Source organism: Canis lupus, chromosome 33 (genome assembly GCF_003254725.2).
Source record: "Canis lupus dingo isolate Sandy chromosome 33, ASM325472v2, whole genome shotgun sequence".
NCBI classification, from domain to species: domain Eukaryota; kingdom Metazoa; phylum Chordata; class Mammalia; order Carnivora; family Canidae; genus Canis; species Canis lupus.
In genome coordinates this window covers 18,071,455-18,090,033 of record NC_064275.1, presented here as the reverse complement: position 1 = coordinate 18,090,033, position 18,579 = coordinate 18,071,455, and the positions used below count along the sequence as shown (strand labels likewise).

Sequence of the window (18,579 nt, the reverse complement as noted above, 5' to 3'; positions counted from 1 at the left end):
GAAAGTTCCTAGGAGAGTAGATCTTACAAGTTCTCATCACAAGGAAAAAAAGTTGTAACTATGTGTGTTGATAGATGTTAAGTAGACTTATCCTGGTGACCGTTTTTGCAATATATACAAATATCAAATCCTGTGTTGTGCACCGGAAACTTATACAATGTTACATGTCAATTATTTCTGAATTAAAAAAATAAGGACATTTAATATTTTCTACGTTTTGATAAAAAGATCAGGTAATTGAATTCCTTTGTTTAAATTATCAGAGTGGAGGAAAAGACATATTACAATGGTCAAATAATAATCAGTTACTCCGGATTTCCCAAAGTTATTATACTCTTTATTATACTAACTAGTCTCAAATATTTCAGACTTAATATTTAAGCCTCTATCTCAATTTGAGAAAAGTGAACTCTGTATCAGAGCTGACACAATAAATTCTTATTATTGTTCACAAGTCAGTTTTGGGATAACAGATGTGAACAATTTACATCCAAGAAAAGATTAAACTTAAAAAAAAAAGATGCATGGCTGATAAGTGGGCTATGGGTAACTGCAAGGAATACTGTGAGCAAAGGTTCTTAGTATGAGCTCCATATCTCAGTAATTATCAACTACGAAGGCTGGTTCTCACTAGCTCTGCTTTCTCTAAAAAGTGCAGGTTAGATTACTCTGTGGGATAGGAACCAAGGGAGGCTTTGGAAATTACAAAAAGCAGAGAGACAAAAGAAGTACCAAATGGGATGTTGCCACATACTTGATATCTTTTGAATTTGAAACCAGCAGTTTTTCTTACCATCACTGGAACCAAAGCTTCCACGGATGGATTTTCTTTGAAACCTGTAAACAAACACACACACGTTTTTAAGAAGACAGTGAAAACCTCAGCATTTTACATTTGTTCCGTATAGACTTTGGTGCAGAGTTGTCTGCTAGGATCTCTTAACAATGAGCCTTTGCAATAAATAAATAAATAAATAAATAAATAAATAAATAAATAAATAAATAAAACAAAACAAAACAATGAGTCTTTGCAAGTGGAGAAACTGTAATTCTGATACGTTGCTGGCGAGACTGTAAAATGGTTGTGCCACTTTAGAAAACTCTTCAGCAGTTCCTCAGAAAGCTATACATAGACTTACCTTATGACCCAATTCCACGCCTAGGCATGTATCTACATACATAAATTCATTAATTTATTTTCGGATTCATTTGTTTTCATATAATTCACATATCATAAACTTCATCCTTTCGTGTGCACATTTCAATGAATTTTAATATGTTCACAAAACTGTACAATCATCACTATTATCTAATTCTAGAACATTTTCATAACCCCCTAAATTAAAAACCTATTAGCAGTCATTCCCTAATACCCACTCCTATACTTTCTGGAATCCATGAATCTACTTTCTGTCTCTATGACTTTGCCTATTCTGGAAATTTCATATAAATCATACTATAAGGTGTTCTTTTCTTATTGGCTTTATTCATTAAGTGTAATCTTTCAAGTTTCATCTATACTCCAGTCTTTTATGACTGAGTGATGTTCCTTTGTATGGATACATCATGTTTAATTTATTTGTTTACACTCAATGGACATTTGGTTGTTTCCATGTTTTGACTGTTGAATACACTGCTATGAACATTTCTGAACAAGTTTTTGTGTGGACATATGTATTAAGTTCTCCTGGATATACCTAAGTATGGAAGTGCTGGGTATGAACTAACTCTATGTATTTTTTTTTCAAACTTTTCTACAGAAGCTTTATAACAGGAACTATTATTCCAACTAGTATTGTATAAAGTTTCAATTTCTCCACATCTTTATCAGCTCTAGCTGTTTTTCATTAAAAAATATTATTGCCATCCTAGTGGATAAGAAGTGATATCTCATTGGTTTTTTGATTTGCATTTTCCTGACGGCTAATGATGTTGAACATCTTTTCATATGCTTATTGGCCACTTGTATATCTTCTTTGGATAAATACCTAATCAAAGTCTTTGCCCATTTTATTTTTCTTTGTATCATTGGCTTGTAAAAATTCTTTATATAGTGCGGATACTAGACTCTTATCAGATATATAGGTTGCAAGTATTTTGTGTTGTATTTTCATTTCCTTGACAGTGTCCTTTAAAAGAACAAAAGTTTGGCAAATCGAACGTCAATAAAAAATATGTGTATATAAAATTTTTTTTTAAATTTTTAAAAAGCACAAAAGTTTTGGGGCCCCTGGGTGGTGCAGCTGGTTAAGCACCTGACTCTTGGTTTTGATTCGGGTCGTGATCTCAGGGTCGTGAGACTGAGCCCCTTGTTGAGCTTCATGCACAGTGTGGAGCCTGCTGGAAATTTTCTCTCCCTCTCCCTCTGCCCTTCCTACTTTTGCTCCTCACACTCTCTCTCAAACAAAATAAATAAATCTTAAAAAGAAATCATAAATGTTTTAACTTTGATGAGGTCTAGTTTATCTCTTTTTTTTTTCTTTTGTTATTTGTGCTTCTGGCGTCCTAAGAAACTATTGCCTAATCCAAGATCACAAAAGATTTACACCTAAGATTTACACCAAGATTTGTTTTCTTCTAAGAGTTTTACAGATTTGGCTCTTATATTTATGCTCTTTGATTTGTTTTGAGTAAATTTAAAAAAAAGATTTTATTTTTTTATTTTTAAAGTAATCTCTAGACCCAATGTGCACCTCAAACTCACCACCACACAATCAAGAGTTGCATGCTCTTCTGAGTGAGCCAGCCAGATGCCCTTTGAGTTAATTTTTTCATATGGTGTGAGGTAGAGGTAAAACTCTGTTCTTTTTCAGGTCAATACCCAGTTGTATCAATATCATTTGTTGAAAAGAACATCCTTTCTCCATTGAATTGTCTCAGTACCCTTGTCAAAAATAGATTGATTATAAATGTGAGGTTTTATTTCTGAACTCTCAATTCTATTCCATTGATTTATATGTCTTTGTAGAATTTTGATTATATAGTTTTGTAGTAAGTTTTGATATCAGGAAGCATAAGAATAAGATCCCTAGTTTTGTTCCTTTATTTTTTTCATGACTACTTTATTATTATGGATCCCTTGCATTTCCATATGAATTCTAGGATCAGTTTGTCAATTTCTACAAGAAAGTCAGGTGGGACTTTGATGGGGATTATTTTCAATCTGTAGATCAATTTGGGGAGTATTATCATGTGTTTCAGTTTCTATTGCTGCTGTACTAAATTATCACAAACTTAGTGGCTTAGAATGATAAAAATTTATTGCTTTACATCTCTGGATGTCATAATTCCAAAATACATCTTATGTAGTATCAAGCAGAGCTGTATTCCTTCTGGAAGCTTTTGGGGGATTACCCTTTCCCTTCCTTGTCTAGTTCCCATAGGCTGCCTGCATTCCTCAACTCATGGCCTCTTCCTCCAGCTTCCAAGTGCACTGCTCCAACCTCTGCTTCCATCATCACATCTCCTTCTTCTGCTCTTGACCTTCTTGCCTCCCTCTTACAAGGACCTTTGTCATTAGATTATACCCACATGGATAATCCAGAACAATCTCTTTAACTTTATGACATCTATAAAATCTCTTTTGCCATGTAAAGTAACATGTTCACAGGTTCTGGATATTAGGATGTGGACATCTTTTGGGGGCCATTATTTTACTACACCAACTGAACAATATTAAGTCTTCCAAACCACAAACAGGGGATGTCTTCCCATTTATTTAGGTCCTCTTTAATTTCTTTCAAGGGCCATTATTTTACTACACCAACTGAACAATATTAAGTCTTCCAAACCACAAACAGGGGATGTCTTTCCATTTATTTAGGTCCTCTTTAATTTCTTTCAAAGATTTTAAACAAATCTTTATTTAGTTTGTTAAATGTATTCTTTTTTTTTTTTTTTTTTTTATGATAGTCACAGAGAGAGAGAGAGAGAGGCAGAGACACAGGCAGAAGGAGAAGCAGGCTCCATACACCGGGAGCCCGACGTGGGATTCGATCCCGGGCCTCCAGGATCGCGCCCTGGGCCAAAGGCAAGCGCCAAACCGCTGCGCCACGCAGGGATCCCTGTTAAATGTATTCTTAAGTACTTTATTATTTTAAAAATATCTTTATTTTATATATAGAGTGAGCGGGGTTGGGGGTGGGGAGGCAGAGGGACAGAGGGAATCCTTAAACAAATTTCCCACTGAGCGCAGACCCCAATGCCGGGCTCGATTCCAGGATCCTGAGATCACGATATGACCTGAGCTGATCAAGAGTCAAACACTCAACCAACTGAGTCACCCAGGTGCCCCAAATATGTCATTGTTTTTGATGCTATTGAAAATAAAATCGTTTTCTTAATTTCATGCTTGGATTGTTCATTGCTAGTGTATAGAGATATAACTGATTTATTTTTTTTAAATATTTTATTTATTTATGAGAGACAGAGAGAGAGAGAGAGGTGGAGACACAGGCAGAGGGAGAAGCAGGCTCCATGCAGAGAGCCTGACGTGGGACTCGATCCTGGGTCTCCAGATCAGGCCCTGGGCCAAAGGCAGGCACTAAACCTCTGAGCCACCCGGGCTGCCCTATTTTTTTATTTTTATTTTTATTTTTTTTAATTTTTATTTATTTATGATAGTCACAGAGAGAGAGAGAGAGAGGCAGAGACACAGGCAGAGGGAGAAGCAGGCTCTATGCACCGGGAGCCCGATGTGGGATTCGATCCCGGGTCTCCAGGATCGCGCCCTGGGCCAAAGGCAGGCGCCAAACCGCTGCGCCACCCAGGGATCCCTATTTTTTTATTTTTTATATCAATCTTGTATCCTGTAATCTTGATGAACTCAGAGTTCCTTTTTGGAGGTGATGAGAATTAGATAGTGGTGATGGCTGTTACAACTGTGAATATACTAAAAACCATTGAACTGTATATTTTAAAAGGGTGAATTTTATGGTCTGTGAATTACATCTCAGTAAAACTAACGCTAAAAAAGCGAGATATATCATTTGTGAATGTCTATCAGACACTGAAATGTGAATTACTGTCTTCTCACAAAATGAGCCTCTTTTGGATGTGAGGTTGGACTCAGGGAGGAGGAAAGTTAGGGAATATATGTGCTTGTGTTCTTTCAGTACGTGCTCTTATTTACTTCCAGATGGCAACTCTAGAAGTTGCACACTCCTGATCCTGCTATGTTTGGTGGAAGAACTTCTCTTCATATCCCTTTTGTTCCTAGACACAGCAAACTCATCCCTGCCTCAGGCCCTTTGCTCTTGTTCTCTGCCTGGGCCACTCTCTCCCCACGTCCTTCATGGCTGGCTCCTTCTTGCTCTTAAAGTCTTGCTTCTGAGGGAACTTCCTTGCTGAACAAACCAAATCTAAAGTAGTTTCCCCAATCTAATCATTCTCTATCACACTATAGAGTTGTTTTTTACCCCTCCTGTCACTAGCTGAAATCATTTGCTTTATTAATTGCATGCTTGCTTATGTGTTTCTCCTCTGTACAATATAAACTCTATTAGAGCAGGGATCTAGACTGTCTGTTCACCACTGCATCCCTAAACTCTGGAATGGAGCCTGGCACATAGGAAGTGATAACTATATATTTGTTGAATGAAAAAGGCATATCATTAAGGAGAGCAATTAGAATTTGGCCCAACTGTTCTAGGCTCTGGTAAAGTCCCTGTTTTTTAAAAAAATTAAGTTTAAAATTTTAATTCCAGTATAGTTAACATACAGTGTTTTATTAATTTTTTTTTTTTGGAGAACCTATTTTTATTCCTGGTTGGGACCCTGAGTCTCTCTTCTCTCCATGTAGAAGGGTACAGCAGTGTCAGGGCACAATGAGGTCAGTATCTGCTCCTCACCAAACCACCCCCACCAGCCTCTGGGCCACTGCTCTAATGCCAACTGATGAGGAGCTGAGCCAGCCAGCTTTCCTCAGGACGGACGATGGCTTCATGAGAAACACAAACATATTCGCAGTAAAATAAGGAATCTATATAATAATATAGGGGTTCAATAATTCTATACATTACCCAGTACTCATCATAAGTGTACTCTTTAATTCCCAAGCCCTATTTCCCCCATCCCCCCACCCACCTCCCTCTGGTAACCATCAGTTTGTTCTCTATAGTTGAGAGTCTGTTTCTTGGTTTGTCTTTCTTTTTTCCTTCCTTTGCTCATTTGTTTTGTTTCTTTAATTCCAAATATGAGTGAAGTCAATGGTCTTTGCCTTCCTCTGACTGACTTATTTCCCGTAGCATAATACTCTTCAATTAGTGCTTTTGTACTTTTTGGGTAAATACCCAGTAGTGCCATTACTGGAGGAGCCTCCATACTGTCTCCCATAGTGCCTGCACCAGTTTGCATTTCTGCCAACAGTGCATGAGGGTTCTTTTTCTCCACATCCTCACCAGCATTTGTTGAACTCCCCTTTAAAAACAACCTTAGTGATATTAACTGGCAAGCAATTATATGGACTCATAAAAGATGATGTGTTTGTGCTAACAGGTTTTACCCACACTGTAAAGGTTGGTAGATTGCTGCTGTAGGTTTTGGAACTGATAAAACTCTTCAGTAGAGGAGTTAAAGGATTTAGAAAGCTAGGCGGAGGCAGGCAGTATCCAGTGAGCAAAGGAGAAAATAGTAAATGAGAACTATGCCAGACTGATTACAAAATGGCTACACTTCCTCTTGTATTCAGCTCCTTAAATCAAAAGGCGGAGTCTGTATCTTCACCTCTTGAATCTGGACTGGCCTCATGAATTGTTTTGACTAATAGAAAGGAGAAGTGATGCTATGCCACTGCTGAACCTACGTGTTAAGGAGGCCTCGCACTCGGGACACCTGGGTGGCTCAGCGGTTGAGCGTCTGCCTTTGGCCCAGGGCGTGATTCGGGATCGTGTCCCGCATCAGGCTTCTTGTGAGCAGCTTGCTTCTCCCTCAGCTTGTGTCTCTGCCTCTCTCTCTCTCTCCGTTTCTCATGAATAAACAAAATCTTTAAAAAAGAAATAAAAAAGGAGGCCTTGCACTCTTCTGCTATCTCTCTTGGAGATACAATAAGCCAGGGCCAGCCCCCTGGAATTTGAGAGACCAAGTGCAGCTGAGGCTGGTCTAGAAGAGTCAGCGCCTAGCTGACCTGCCAGGTGATTGCACTCTATGGCCACACCCAACTGAGATCTCTGAGCCTACTCTGGAGTGGCAGCAGCATCCTGCTGATTCACAGATTTGTAAGTAAACTTAAATATTTATTGATGTATGTCATTGGAGTTTTTGTGGTTGGTTTTTATGCAACATTATAGTGACCATAGATAACTAATACAAGAATCATAGAAGGATGAATACTCTCAGGATTATGCAGTTTGAACTCAGTGTCTGGCAGGGTGTTTGGGAGAAACGAGTAAGAGAACCTGTATCCAGTGTTTGGCTCAGTGTCTGCACATTGATTGTAGTGGCTCCTTAAATACCTGTTGGATGGATTGTGGCTGGGAATGAGAGGGGAATGGTGTTTAGGTTCAAGCCAGTGCAGCTAATACATTCGATTCTTAGCTCCCTGAGGTCAGGCGCCATGTCTCTTATCCATGTTTCATCTTGATTTCATAGCATGCACTGCAAACCCCATATTTATTAATAACAAAATACAGGGAACTCATCAAGCAAATGGCTTTATGCTCCAGGACTAGCTTCATTTGGTTTTGTAGAAAACTTTGTTATTTCTCCTCAGCTCAATGAGGGAAGAGTTCTGTTAGCATTTTTCCTCAGTCTATCCTCTCATTAAGAATGCCAAATAGTTCTTATGTCTCCAGATTTCTATTTTAAGTTTCTCTATACTTGGAAAGAATCTATGCTTGTGCAATTGACTGTAGCAAAATAATCTGGCAGAGGTTTCAACAGAGCTTTATACCACAACTTTCAAAAACTGTGCTTGCTTCTGTAGACTAAATGACAATGTTAGGGAGATTGATATCCAGCTCTTAATTTTTTGTCTGTATGTTGATAATTGTGTGCTAGTTAACTAAAGAGGTGAACTTTTATTTTCTGAAATTTATATCATCAGGAGTAGAGACAGTCTTCCTAAGAGAGGCAGAAGAGATGAACTTCTTTGATCATGATCTTGGAGCTCATCAGAGTCAAAATTAAGAGCTTTTTGGGTCCTTTTCCAATAGAATCCATGCTGGGGTGCCAGGCTTTTGGTTTGGCCTCCCTGATCAGGACTGCCCTCCCTCACATGTCCTGACCACTCCAGACCCGTCTTAAGCATACCCAGTCTGCTTAAGAGGTAAGGCTCTAGAGCCATGCTGCCTGGAAATCTAGACAAATCTCAGCTTCCCCATTTACTGGTTATGAATTTTTGGTCAAATTGCTTCACATCCCTATGCCCCAATTTCCTTAACCATGAAGTGGTGATAATACTAATACTTGTTGTAGGGCATTAAATGAGATAACCTGGGACATCTAGGTGGCTCAGGGCATGATCCCGGAGTTCTGGGATTGAGTCCCACATCAGGCTCCCTGCATGGAGCCTGCTTCTCCCTCTGCCTGTGTCTCTGATTCTCTGTGCGTCTCTCATGAATAAATAAATAAAATCTTAAAAAAAAAAAGACATAACTTGCTCAGAGAGCTCAGCACAGTGCCTGTTAATGGTCAGCTATTATGATCTAGTAAATTAAGTGGGCCGATAATCAGATACTATTTATACTTCCCAGATATAATTGCCTATAACCTGGAGTTTTTGTTTTTAACTTTTATTAGAAAATAACGTCAGATTTAAAAAAAAAAAAAAAAAAAAAAAAAAAAAAAAAAAAAGAAAATAACGTCAGATTTACAGAGAAGTTGTAAAAATAAGAATATAATATAGAACACCTATACACCCTTTATTTAGATTCACTTATTGTTAGCATGAAACCCCATTTGGTTTATCATTCTGCATGTGAATAATATATATGTGCATGTATATACACACATATACATGATACACATATACACACATGATATATACAATTTTTTAACCATTTGAAAGTAAGTTGCTTATGTCATGAACTTTTATTCATAAGTATTTCCATTTTTTTAATTGAGCTACCCAGGTGCTCTTTTTTCCATTTTTTAAAAGTAAGTTCTATGCCCAGCATGAGGCTCAAACTCATGATCCTGAGATCGAGTCACATGCTCTACTGACTGAGTCAGCCAGGTGCCCTAAATAATCTCCAAAGAATAAAGGTATTCTGATATTCTCTGACCTAACCGCAGTATCATTGTCAAAGTCAGAAAATTTAACATCAATATGATACTCTTATCTAATCTGTCTGTATTACAATTTTGTTAATTGACCCAATAATGTCCTTTATAGTATATTCTTCTAGTAAATGATCCAATCTGAGACCAGATATTGCCTCTAGTTGCGTATATCTCTTTCATCTCCTTCAATCTGGAACATTTCCACGGCCTTCCTTTGTCTTTGAAGACACATTCCTTTTTTTTTTAAATCTTTTTTTTGTAATTTTTTCAAGATTATTTATTTATTTATTCATGAGAGACAGAGAGAGAGAGGCAGAGACACAGGCAGAGGGAGAAGCAGGCTCCATGCAGGGAGCCTGATGTGGGACTCGATCCCGGGTCTCCAGGATCACACCCCAGGCTGCAGGTGGTGCTAAACCGCTGAGGCACCCAGGCTGCCCTGAAGACACATTCTAATACAATGTTTGTCATTTTGAGTTAGTTCAATTTTTCCTCATGATTATTTTCAAAATATGCATATCTGGCTGGAATATTGCATACATGGTGTTGTGTCCTTAAAGTGTCCCACATGGAGGCACACAATATCAATCTTACCCTCACTCACTTTAATTTTGATCACCCAGTTAATCCTATTCTGAGTTTCCATTGTATAACTACTATGTTTCCCTTACAACTCTAAAGAGACTTGTGGGGATACTCTTTATAGCAGTGTAGTACCTTGATTCTCATCAGATTTCCCTCTTAGTTTAGTATCCACTGCTGATTCTCTCTCTCTCTCCTCTTTTTTTTTTTAAAGATTTTATTTATTTATTCATGAGAGACCCAGAGAGAGAGGCAGAGACACAGGCAGAGGGAGAAGCAGGCTCCCTGTAGGGAGCCCGGTGTGGGACTAGATCCCAGAATCCTGGGATCACGCTCTGAGCCTAAGGCAGATGCTCAACCACTGAGCCACCCAGCCATCCCTCCGCTGATGATTCTTAATTTGCCCTATGCAAAATGATGATTTGCCAATTCCAGCATGCCCTCCATATTTTCCAGTAAGTTTTTGGCATTCTGATGTAGGCAAGAGTGCTTCCTTACACTGTCAGCATGTGCTAATGGCTCCCTTCCCTAATGCATACCTCTTTTAGTGACTTTGGATTTATATATGGAGGTACTTAGGTCCTTCCTTCTTCCCTTTAACAATTTGGATTCATGAATTTCTATTTTTCTCAATGGTTTATAATTCATTATTCTTAATTATTTTGATGCTCAAATTGTGCCAGGTATGGCCAGCAGTGGTCCCATGGTTTTAAACTTCAGTTTCTCAACTGAAAAGCTTTGTAAAGGTCAAGGAAGAGAATTATTTTTTGAATCCTGGATCGGTCTGTATCACTGAGACAGCTGTATTACTGTGGTAGCCATGAAGTTTTTCCAGTGATGCTGTGAACTTGCCCAGCACTGTGAAAATTCTTTGCTGGCTTTGTTTTCTTTACATGTTCAAGACAGGAAAGAACATTTGTTTATTGTAGGCCTTCTGCCATTCTTTTATAGTCGTTTCACAGAGACCACAATAAAGTACAGAGTTCTCAGGGTTTGTGCCTACTCAGAGGTGCAAGGAGAAACTGGGGCTCTGTTTATTACAGGCTCAGAACTCTTGGGAAGGGAAATGGTCTTGGTTAAATTACAGTACAATCATTTCCTTTTTTTCTCCCAAGGGACATTTTCTTGGAAAATTGATGCTTCAGTAGTAAGAAAGCACCAGGTAATGCAGTATCAAAGCACATCACTTCTGCTATTTATTATACTTCAAGATTTATTTTAGATACTAATTTACTTGTTAATGGAATATTTAAAGCTGTTAATGTAATATTTAATACATTTTTCCATGTTAGGAAGAACTCATTTCCTAAATTCCATAGGATTTACAGCATTATCTGGCCCAAAAAATATCCGTGCTTTCTGTTGAGGTTTTATTGACTATGCACTTACTCTTTGCAGGACACTGATGTAAACACTACAGTTATACAATTTCTAGGAGGTAAATTATCATCTCATTTTGATAAGTAGGAGGGCACACTTATGTCCTTTATAGCATATTCTTAGCACAAAGTGCTATTATAGCATATAGCTTAGCATAAAGCTATATATTTATAGCATAAAATGCCAAGGGCACACAGTTGGTGGTTGAGGTAGAGTTGAATCCAGTCAATATGGCTTTAAAGCCTAATGCTCTAATCCCTATGTAGAGAAAGGCAATGGGAGTTAACATTTTTTCATACTCTTGACCTACCTGATATAATGAACAAACGCAACAAGCAGGCATCCCAAGTAGAAGGAGAAGAAGATGAGGGAACTGAGAAGGATGGATTTTACATAAACAGATCCTGAGGGAAGAGAAACAACTTTGGTCAGGGTATCCTCAGAAGAAAAGAGGATTATGTTTGGGACAGGACAGCTTCAAGGACCCATCTCCATCACACACATTCTAAAGTCCTAATATATTTCCATTCAAAGTAGCAAAGCTGTCACCCAGCCATTATCCACAAATGGCCACCTTTCACAGTCAGGAGTTCCCAATGGAAGCTAGGAAGGGACTTCCCATATACAACTTCACAACTGAGTTCCCTCTCTTTCTGGAAGAGATTTAACAAAACACTTTGATTCTATCTTCTATCTCTAGGGTATATGTCAGTTTTCTTATGATGTTTCTCTGGAAGGATGACATTAGCATTGATGTATATGACTGACTTCCTGATGCAGGAATCTTTCTCCACCGAATTGTAGTGCCAATACTGACCTTTAATGGAAGGAACAATGGTCACTTTAAGGTTCTTTGTTCGTTGTAAATTCCAAGTTTGGTTCTCCTTTCCTGGTAAGAAAAAAAAAAAAAAAGAACAAGGCATAATAGATCAGATACTTTGTTCTTGGCCTCTTATTTGAGGCCACAGTTGTTCAAAAACTGTCCACAATTAGCTCTGGTTGTTGAATTTTCTTGTAGCAAGAACTACAGGAAAATTTAACTCCCAAAGCCACAAATCTAATACCCCTTTTGGCTAAACTTTCAATTTGGTCTCTGCTTGGGTGCCTTTGGTAGTATTGAAGCAGTGAGACTGCAGCCTCCTTTCTTGAGTGAAGAAGGCTTGACTCATCCTTTGCTATCCATGTGGCTCAATATGCCACAGACATCTGAAGAAAACAGCTAGAAAAATAAAAGCTGTCTCATCTCTTAGTTTGCATTATCTCAGCCAGTGAAAATTTGTTTTTTGTTATATAGTCATAGAAGGATTTGTAGTTTACCAAAGAACAATGCATACTGGCAAAACTCCAGACTATATATTTAAGAAATTTAAGAATACATAAGCAAAAATTCCACCTACCTGGAAAGAGAACCATGTTATACTCAATAGTAAACACCCTCTGTGTTGATCACATGTGGCTTATTAGCTGCTGGGGGTCTATGTTTTCAATCAACAGCCTATTTTATTCCATTCCCACGGTAGTTCTTGGGTAGTTACCCATAACCATTTGTACTATCCTCAAGAGCTCACACACAATTCCTTGTCATTGGATAAATTGTCCCACTTTGTTTTCTTACCATCTTGCCAGGTATAATTTTGGCGACTGAAATTGAGAACTCTGAATTTTCCTTGTACATCTTTGTGGAAATGATGACTACTGATAAATACAGTAGCTCCGTTACTGCTGGCTACCAAACCCATCTTAGAAAGTGGACCTTGATATGCTGCATAAAATCATTATTTCATAATAGCAAATAATGTGTTGAGTAAAAGGCCAACTGAGTGAATATAAGTCGCACAGTCTGAGGGAGCACAAGACTGAAAAGATGTGCTAAGTGATGCTACACTAAGTGACATTTTGTAGTATCAACAATAGCTTTAGATTTTTCATCTTCTCTCTTACTTTTTTCACATATCTCTCAGACTCCTGATGACCTTCAGTGAAAACCGGAGATAAGAGTTGGGGGCCCCTGTGAGGTTTTGGCTTTCCTTCTATTCCATTTCATTAAGTTTTTCTAAGTGACAAGCATTCCTCACTATCTCTTACCCTGGATAAAGAAAGATCCTCCACAGGCATAATCTTCAGGCTTTATCACAAATACCACGAAGAACTGCTCGCCTGGAAAATCCTTCTTCTGCATAAGACATAACAACATGTGATGTAGCAAGAAAGGATAGCAAAAGGGGAGTACAACCATGGTGGTGGGTATGGGAGCAGTAAGAGAGGAAAGAGAACGTTCACCCCTGTCCCCTAAGTTCTTAGAAAGAATTTTCAGATAACCATGACCTACTTTAGATTTTATCCACAATAAAATAATTATTACATACAAAAATTCAAGTAAATAGATACCTTATTCTAATTTCAATCTATCTTGTGTCCACTTAGGTGATTAGAACTGTAATAGGTCCCATATAAAAAATATGTCAACAGCCTATGTTTAATAATTAATATTTGTATATTATAATTTTAAAATTAGCATACCTTAGAGTATTTTAGGTTCACTATATTGAGTTTTTATTATTTAAAAATCCAATGATAGGGGTACTTGGGTGGCTTAGTTAGTTAAGTGTCTGTCTTCGACTCAGGTCATGATCTCAGGGTCCTGGGATGAAGTCTGCTTCTTCCTCTCCACGTCCCCCTCCTCCCCACTGCTCATTCTCACTCTCTCTATCTCTCCCAAATAAATAAAATCTTTAAAAGATAAAAAATAAGACCGTCTAATGATAAATGACTTTCCAAAAGTCACACAGTCACAATTGATTAAATAATGTAGGTTAGGGATGCAAGGATTTAAGTGAGGAGACCTGAGGTACAGTCCTGGCTTTAACTTTCTCTAAACGTGCTTCTCTGTGTCCCAGACTCCTTATTCATGAGTGAACAAGAACAGATATTTGGCATATCAAAACTGAGGCACTAGGAAATTAAAGCCTAATAGAACTTACTACATTTGATAGCTAAATTATAATTAACCTTTCTTCATTCTTTGTTGCTCAGTAAACAGTAACACCTTACTCTGGAGAATAGACTAAGTTGTAGGTAACTAAAGTAAATACCACCCTAAAGGTGGTAAAGGCAGGGACAGAATCTCTTTGAAAATTTACTGACAGGATATACATTCATTTTTTGCCATAAAATTGCTATTGAAATAGTTTAATTACAAATGACAAAAGGGCAAACCCCTATGCACATGTGGTCCATATTCCTTTGAACCTTTCCATTCTGGACAGAATGGAAGTCCTCTTTGGGTTACTGTTATAGGTATACAGAGCATTAGAATATGTTCAGTTCTTTTAAATAAATCAAACTTTACACTAAATTGTCATCTCCCAATGAGTAGATTGGCATCTTAGCAATCTGTCAGATATATGTGCCATCACATCATGGGTCCCCAAGACTTCTGAAGGGGTATGGGGTACTTGGCAGAGGAGCATTGTCTACCACGGCCTATGCTTTGATTTCAGGAGTAGCAATCTTTATTTTATATATATATATATATATATAATTTATTTATTTGAGAAGAGAAAGCATGAGTGGAGGGTAGAGAGGGGTAGATGAAGAGGGAGAAGCAGACCCCTTGCTGGGCAGGGAACCTAACTCAGGGCTTGATAACAGAACCCCAAGATCATGACCTGAACAAAGGGCATATGCTTAACTGACCAAGGCACCCAGGTACCCCACAATCTTTGTTCTAAAATCAATCATAAAAGAGAGAGATCCAAGGCACACAGTGGACGATGATACCTTCTGGATGCTGGTCAACAGGTAACCTGACTATGAACTGTGTATTGTCATTGACAATAGTGACCACAGAATAGATGTCTCACCTGTAGTGTGATGGCAGCTTTCTTGGTCATGGACTGATAGACACCATTAAATTCCACATTGTGGTCGAGGTCATACACTGGGCACTGTAACGTGCATGAGGGATAAAAAAGGAAAGCATCACTAAAGCCATATTACACACACCACCATTCCACCTGGATCATGGAGCGAGAAGTTTCTTACTCAGCCAGAAACCATGAAAAGTTTTCTTCAAGAAAAGCCATGAAGCATTCCTTCTAAAACTTGGTGCTTTGTCTTCTAAATCTTCTAAAGTGCCTTCTAAAGATCACTTTATATCAGAGAGAACTGAAGATTGTCTCAAAGTATATAACACCTTTCCCATTTTTATTAACACATGAGACAGAAAGGGCCTAATATTACAATAAAAATTTTAAAGCATAGAATAAACAGTAGGTTTCTATGTTTCTTGTGCAGCCCACAATTTGGTCTTCCATATTCTTTGTCATGATCCTCCCTTCTTTCCTTTGTTTATTTTGGTGAGGAGTCAACTATTCTCTATCTCCCCAAATCAGTATCTCCAAACAGATAACCCACTTGTGTGCACAAGATATTGTTTTTATTATTTAGCAGTTTTGCAGGAGATACAGAGTAAGAGGATGAGATAGTCCCCACCCTGCTCTTTCATTTATCCTGGGACAATATAATGCTCCATATTGAAAGGTCGACAAGTTATTAAGACTCACCATGATATTCTGGACTGAGACAACAGAACACGGATAAGCCATTTCAGACCCTACTTTAATAATAACCGAATCCACATCATCAGGAAACTTGTATAGAAAATACTGAGAATAAGAGAAAGAAAGAAAAGATTTGTTAATATTAAGAAATCTTTATAGTTGTGAATTCAAACTGGTTTTACATGAATAGGATTGTTTCCTCTAATATTAGGCACAAAGTTCAGATTACATCTCCATTAAATCAGTCAGCCCCTCATCTCACATATATTGAGCCCTGTGTGCAGGGCTCCGGGTTCTGTGCCAGATAATAAGCATACAGCGGTGAATAAAACAAGGTAGTCATTTCACAATGTCATTTCATTTGCTAGCATTTCTTTCTCAACTATACTTTCCTGCACTTCATTCCAGTTTCTGTTTAAGGAGATCCTTCCAATCCTTTGAACTACGGATATTCAAGATGTAACATGAGACATTTACTTCGATGTGGTCATTTTGAAATAGGAAGCTCCACTTTGAAAAGCAGATAAGCCTGTTCTTCAAGATTCTTAACCACCTTCCTATAGGCAAAGAATTATCACTGGACCTACCTGGCCCACAGACTTCTTGCTAAAGAATCTCTTTCCTGGTTGGAATATAGCGAGACAATATTTTCATTCAAAGATCAAGATCAAGCACTACTTCTAGCTCCCTGAAATATATTCACAATTTTGAACAGGCTGAGATATCTTTAAAATTATTTCTCAGGTATCATCAGAATCAGGAAGCATTTATAATAGAAAGAAGTTAAACCATTTACCTAGATTAGATTATGAAATCTACTGTTTATTAACCCTGAGTTTGAAATATGTTGCTAACAAATGAAGAAAGGAGACTCTTGTCCAATAATTATAAATGTGGTAACTGGTTGAGAAGCTTGACATCAAGATTTTGAGGACACTAATCAAAACAAGCTCAACATCCTAGAACTTTAATACATATGTCAGTTTAAAGGAGACGCAAAACCTGTTAAAACCTAATTTTGTATTCTAACATCCTTTTTATTAACCTTATACCGAGAACCAGAGCAATAAAAATAGAGTGTTTTTCAATAATCCAAAGCCTTCTGATTGGGGTAAAAAATAACCTCAAGATTAAAAAGTGTCATTAACGCTGCTGTTTGGAAGTCTGTTCATGCCTTGTAACAGATGGCAACACTCCCAAGAGCCCACTTCGTTTTGACCTTTCATTTTGAAGCTTGATTCAAATACATATAACACAGGGTTCTTCCAAGGGTAAATGCTCTGGAATTCTCAAGAGGTATTTGGTTCTTAGGGAACCCAAATAAATGTTTTTGATCCTTGCCCGGATAATCTACTTTTATCAAAAAGAAGCAAATGACAAGTACCTAAAGCAATGGCTGGAATTTAGGCCAGAAATCACCATCTTGAGTCCTCATTACCTACCTGTAACCTGCTTCTGTAACCTGCTTCTATCTGATAATCAAGGTTCTGTGAGAATGTATAATAGTTTGGGTGAGTTTATATAATTAGAAAATGTTTCCTACAGTTGAAAAGGATATAAAATTTAGGCCAAAAAATGGGTACAGTTAATAGTAAGGTCAAACTTTCATAGATATCAAAAAATTTCTGTTTTATTATTTTTTCTAAGGATGCTTTACTTTAGTTTGAGATTTATATACAAACTGCTTAGATTTTCACATTTACATACCTTTTTAAAAATAAAAGGGAGCCGTAACATATAATCATCACTGATTTTCAACAAACTGAAAGTGCACTTTAGCATTCAGTTCATTACTATATTTAGCATAGCACTATAGAGTACTATTAGACTAGACTGTAGTTGAGGTGTAAGTTTTTCCCTCCCTTTTTAGATATCTCCTTTTGCACCTAGCCACTAGTGTTTTCAAATATTTCTTTTCTTTAATTTAAAATTAGCATATAGTGTATTATTAGTTTCAGAGATAGGGTTTAGCAATTCATCAGTTACATGTAAAACTCAGTGCTCATTCCATCATGTGCCTTCCTTAATGTTCATCACCCAGTTACCCCATTCCCCCACCTACCTCCTCTCCATCAACCCTCAGTTTGTTTCCTAGAGTTAAGCGTCTCTTATGGTTTTATCTCCCTCTCTGATTTCAAATATTTCATGAATGAAGTGGCCAATAAATGTTGAGGGCAATAGATTGTGGCCCTGTAGTCCTCTTTTGTCACTGGATGGCAGTATGTATACACTGTGGAGGCTTTCACCGATGGGAAATTTAGCTCTCAAAAGATGTGTGGGAGTTGGCTCATACAGGTATGGAGAGCTGATTGCTCACGTCTCTTCCCAACTCTGTATTCAAGGACATCATGTTGGCAGCTTAGGATTGGCCATATTAGAGGTATGTTCACCACAGAAATGGGAAAATACTACAAATCAGGAGTTTCTCTCCGGGAACTGGTTGTTAAGTATTTACCAGCACATAAATGCTTGTAATAGGTTTACAACAGTATCCATATATTATGTTAATCCCAGTTTTAGCATATCCAAAATAAAAATTAAGTAGCCATTTATGATCTAACCTGTATTACAGCCTGCAGAAGATTTACAAAAAATATCAAGACATTAAACAAATCTGTTATAAACTTGCTATTGCATACACTTTACTCTTTCAGAAGCTATGAAGGAAAAAAGGAAAGTAGCTCAAAGTGTCAACAGAAAAGCAACTTAAAGTTTTCAAATATTTATTCTGTTTATGATTTGGTTTAGTAGAGAGCACAGCACAGATATCTAATTCTTCTCATGTCAGCATTCCTGTTCTCTCTTTATGACAAGAGTAACTAATTTATTCTATCCA

At 37.6% G+C, this 18,579-nt stretch overlaps 1 protein-coding gene across 2 annotated transcripts in view; it reads right to left on the bottom strand.

The window, feature by feature from the left end:
• SIDT1 (SID1 transmembrane family member 1) overlaps nucleotides 1-18,579 on the bottom strand; it is a 95,430-nt gene that overhangs the window by 36,813 nt on the left and 40,038 nt on the right. For both annotated transcript variants that reach the window (XM_025477403.3, XM_025477411.3), the window contains exons 5-10: nucleotides 15,747-15,848; nucleotides 15,045-15,128; nucleotides 13,267-13,354; nucleotides 11,999-12,070; nucleotides 11,492-11,585; nucleotides 794-837 (exon numbers count right to left, since the gene is read on the bottom strand). In XM_025477403.3, coding sequence (XP_025333188.1) covers nucleotides 794-837; nucleotides 11,492-11,585; nucleotides 11,999-12,070; nucleotides 13,267-13,354; nucleotides 15,045-15,128; nucleotides 15,747-15,848 — 484 coding nt within the window. The remainder of the gene's footprint in view (nucleotides 1-793; nucleotides 838-11,491; nucleotides 11,586-11,998; nucleotides 12,071-13,266; nucleotides 13,355-15,044; nucleotides 15,129-15,746; nucleotides 15,849-18,579) is intronic.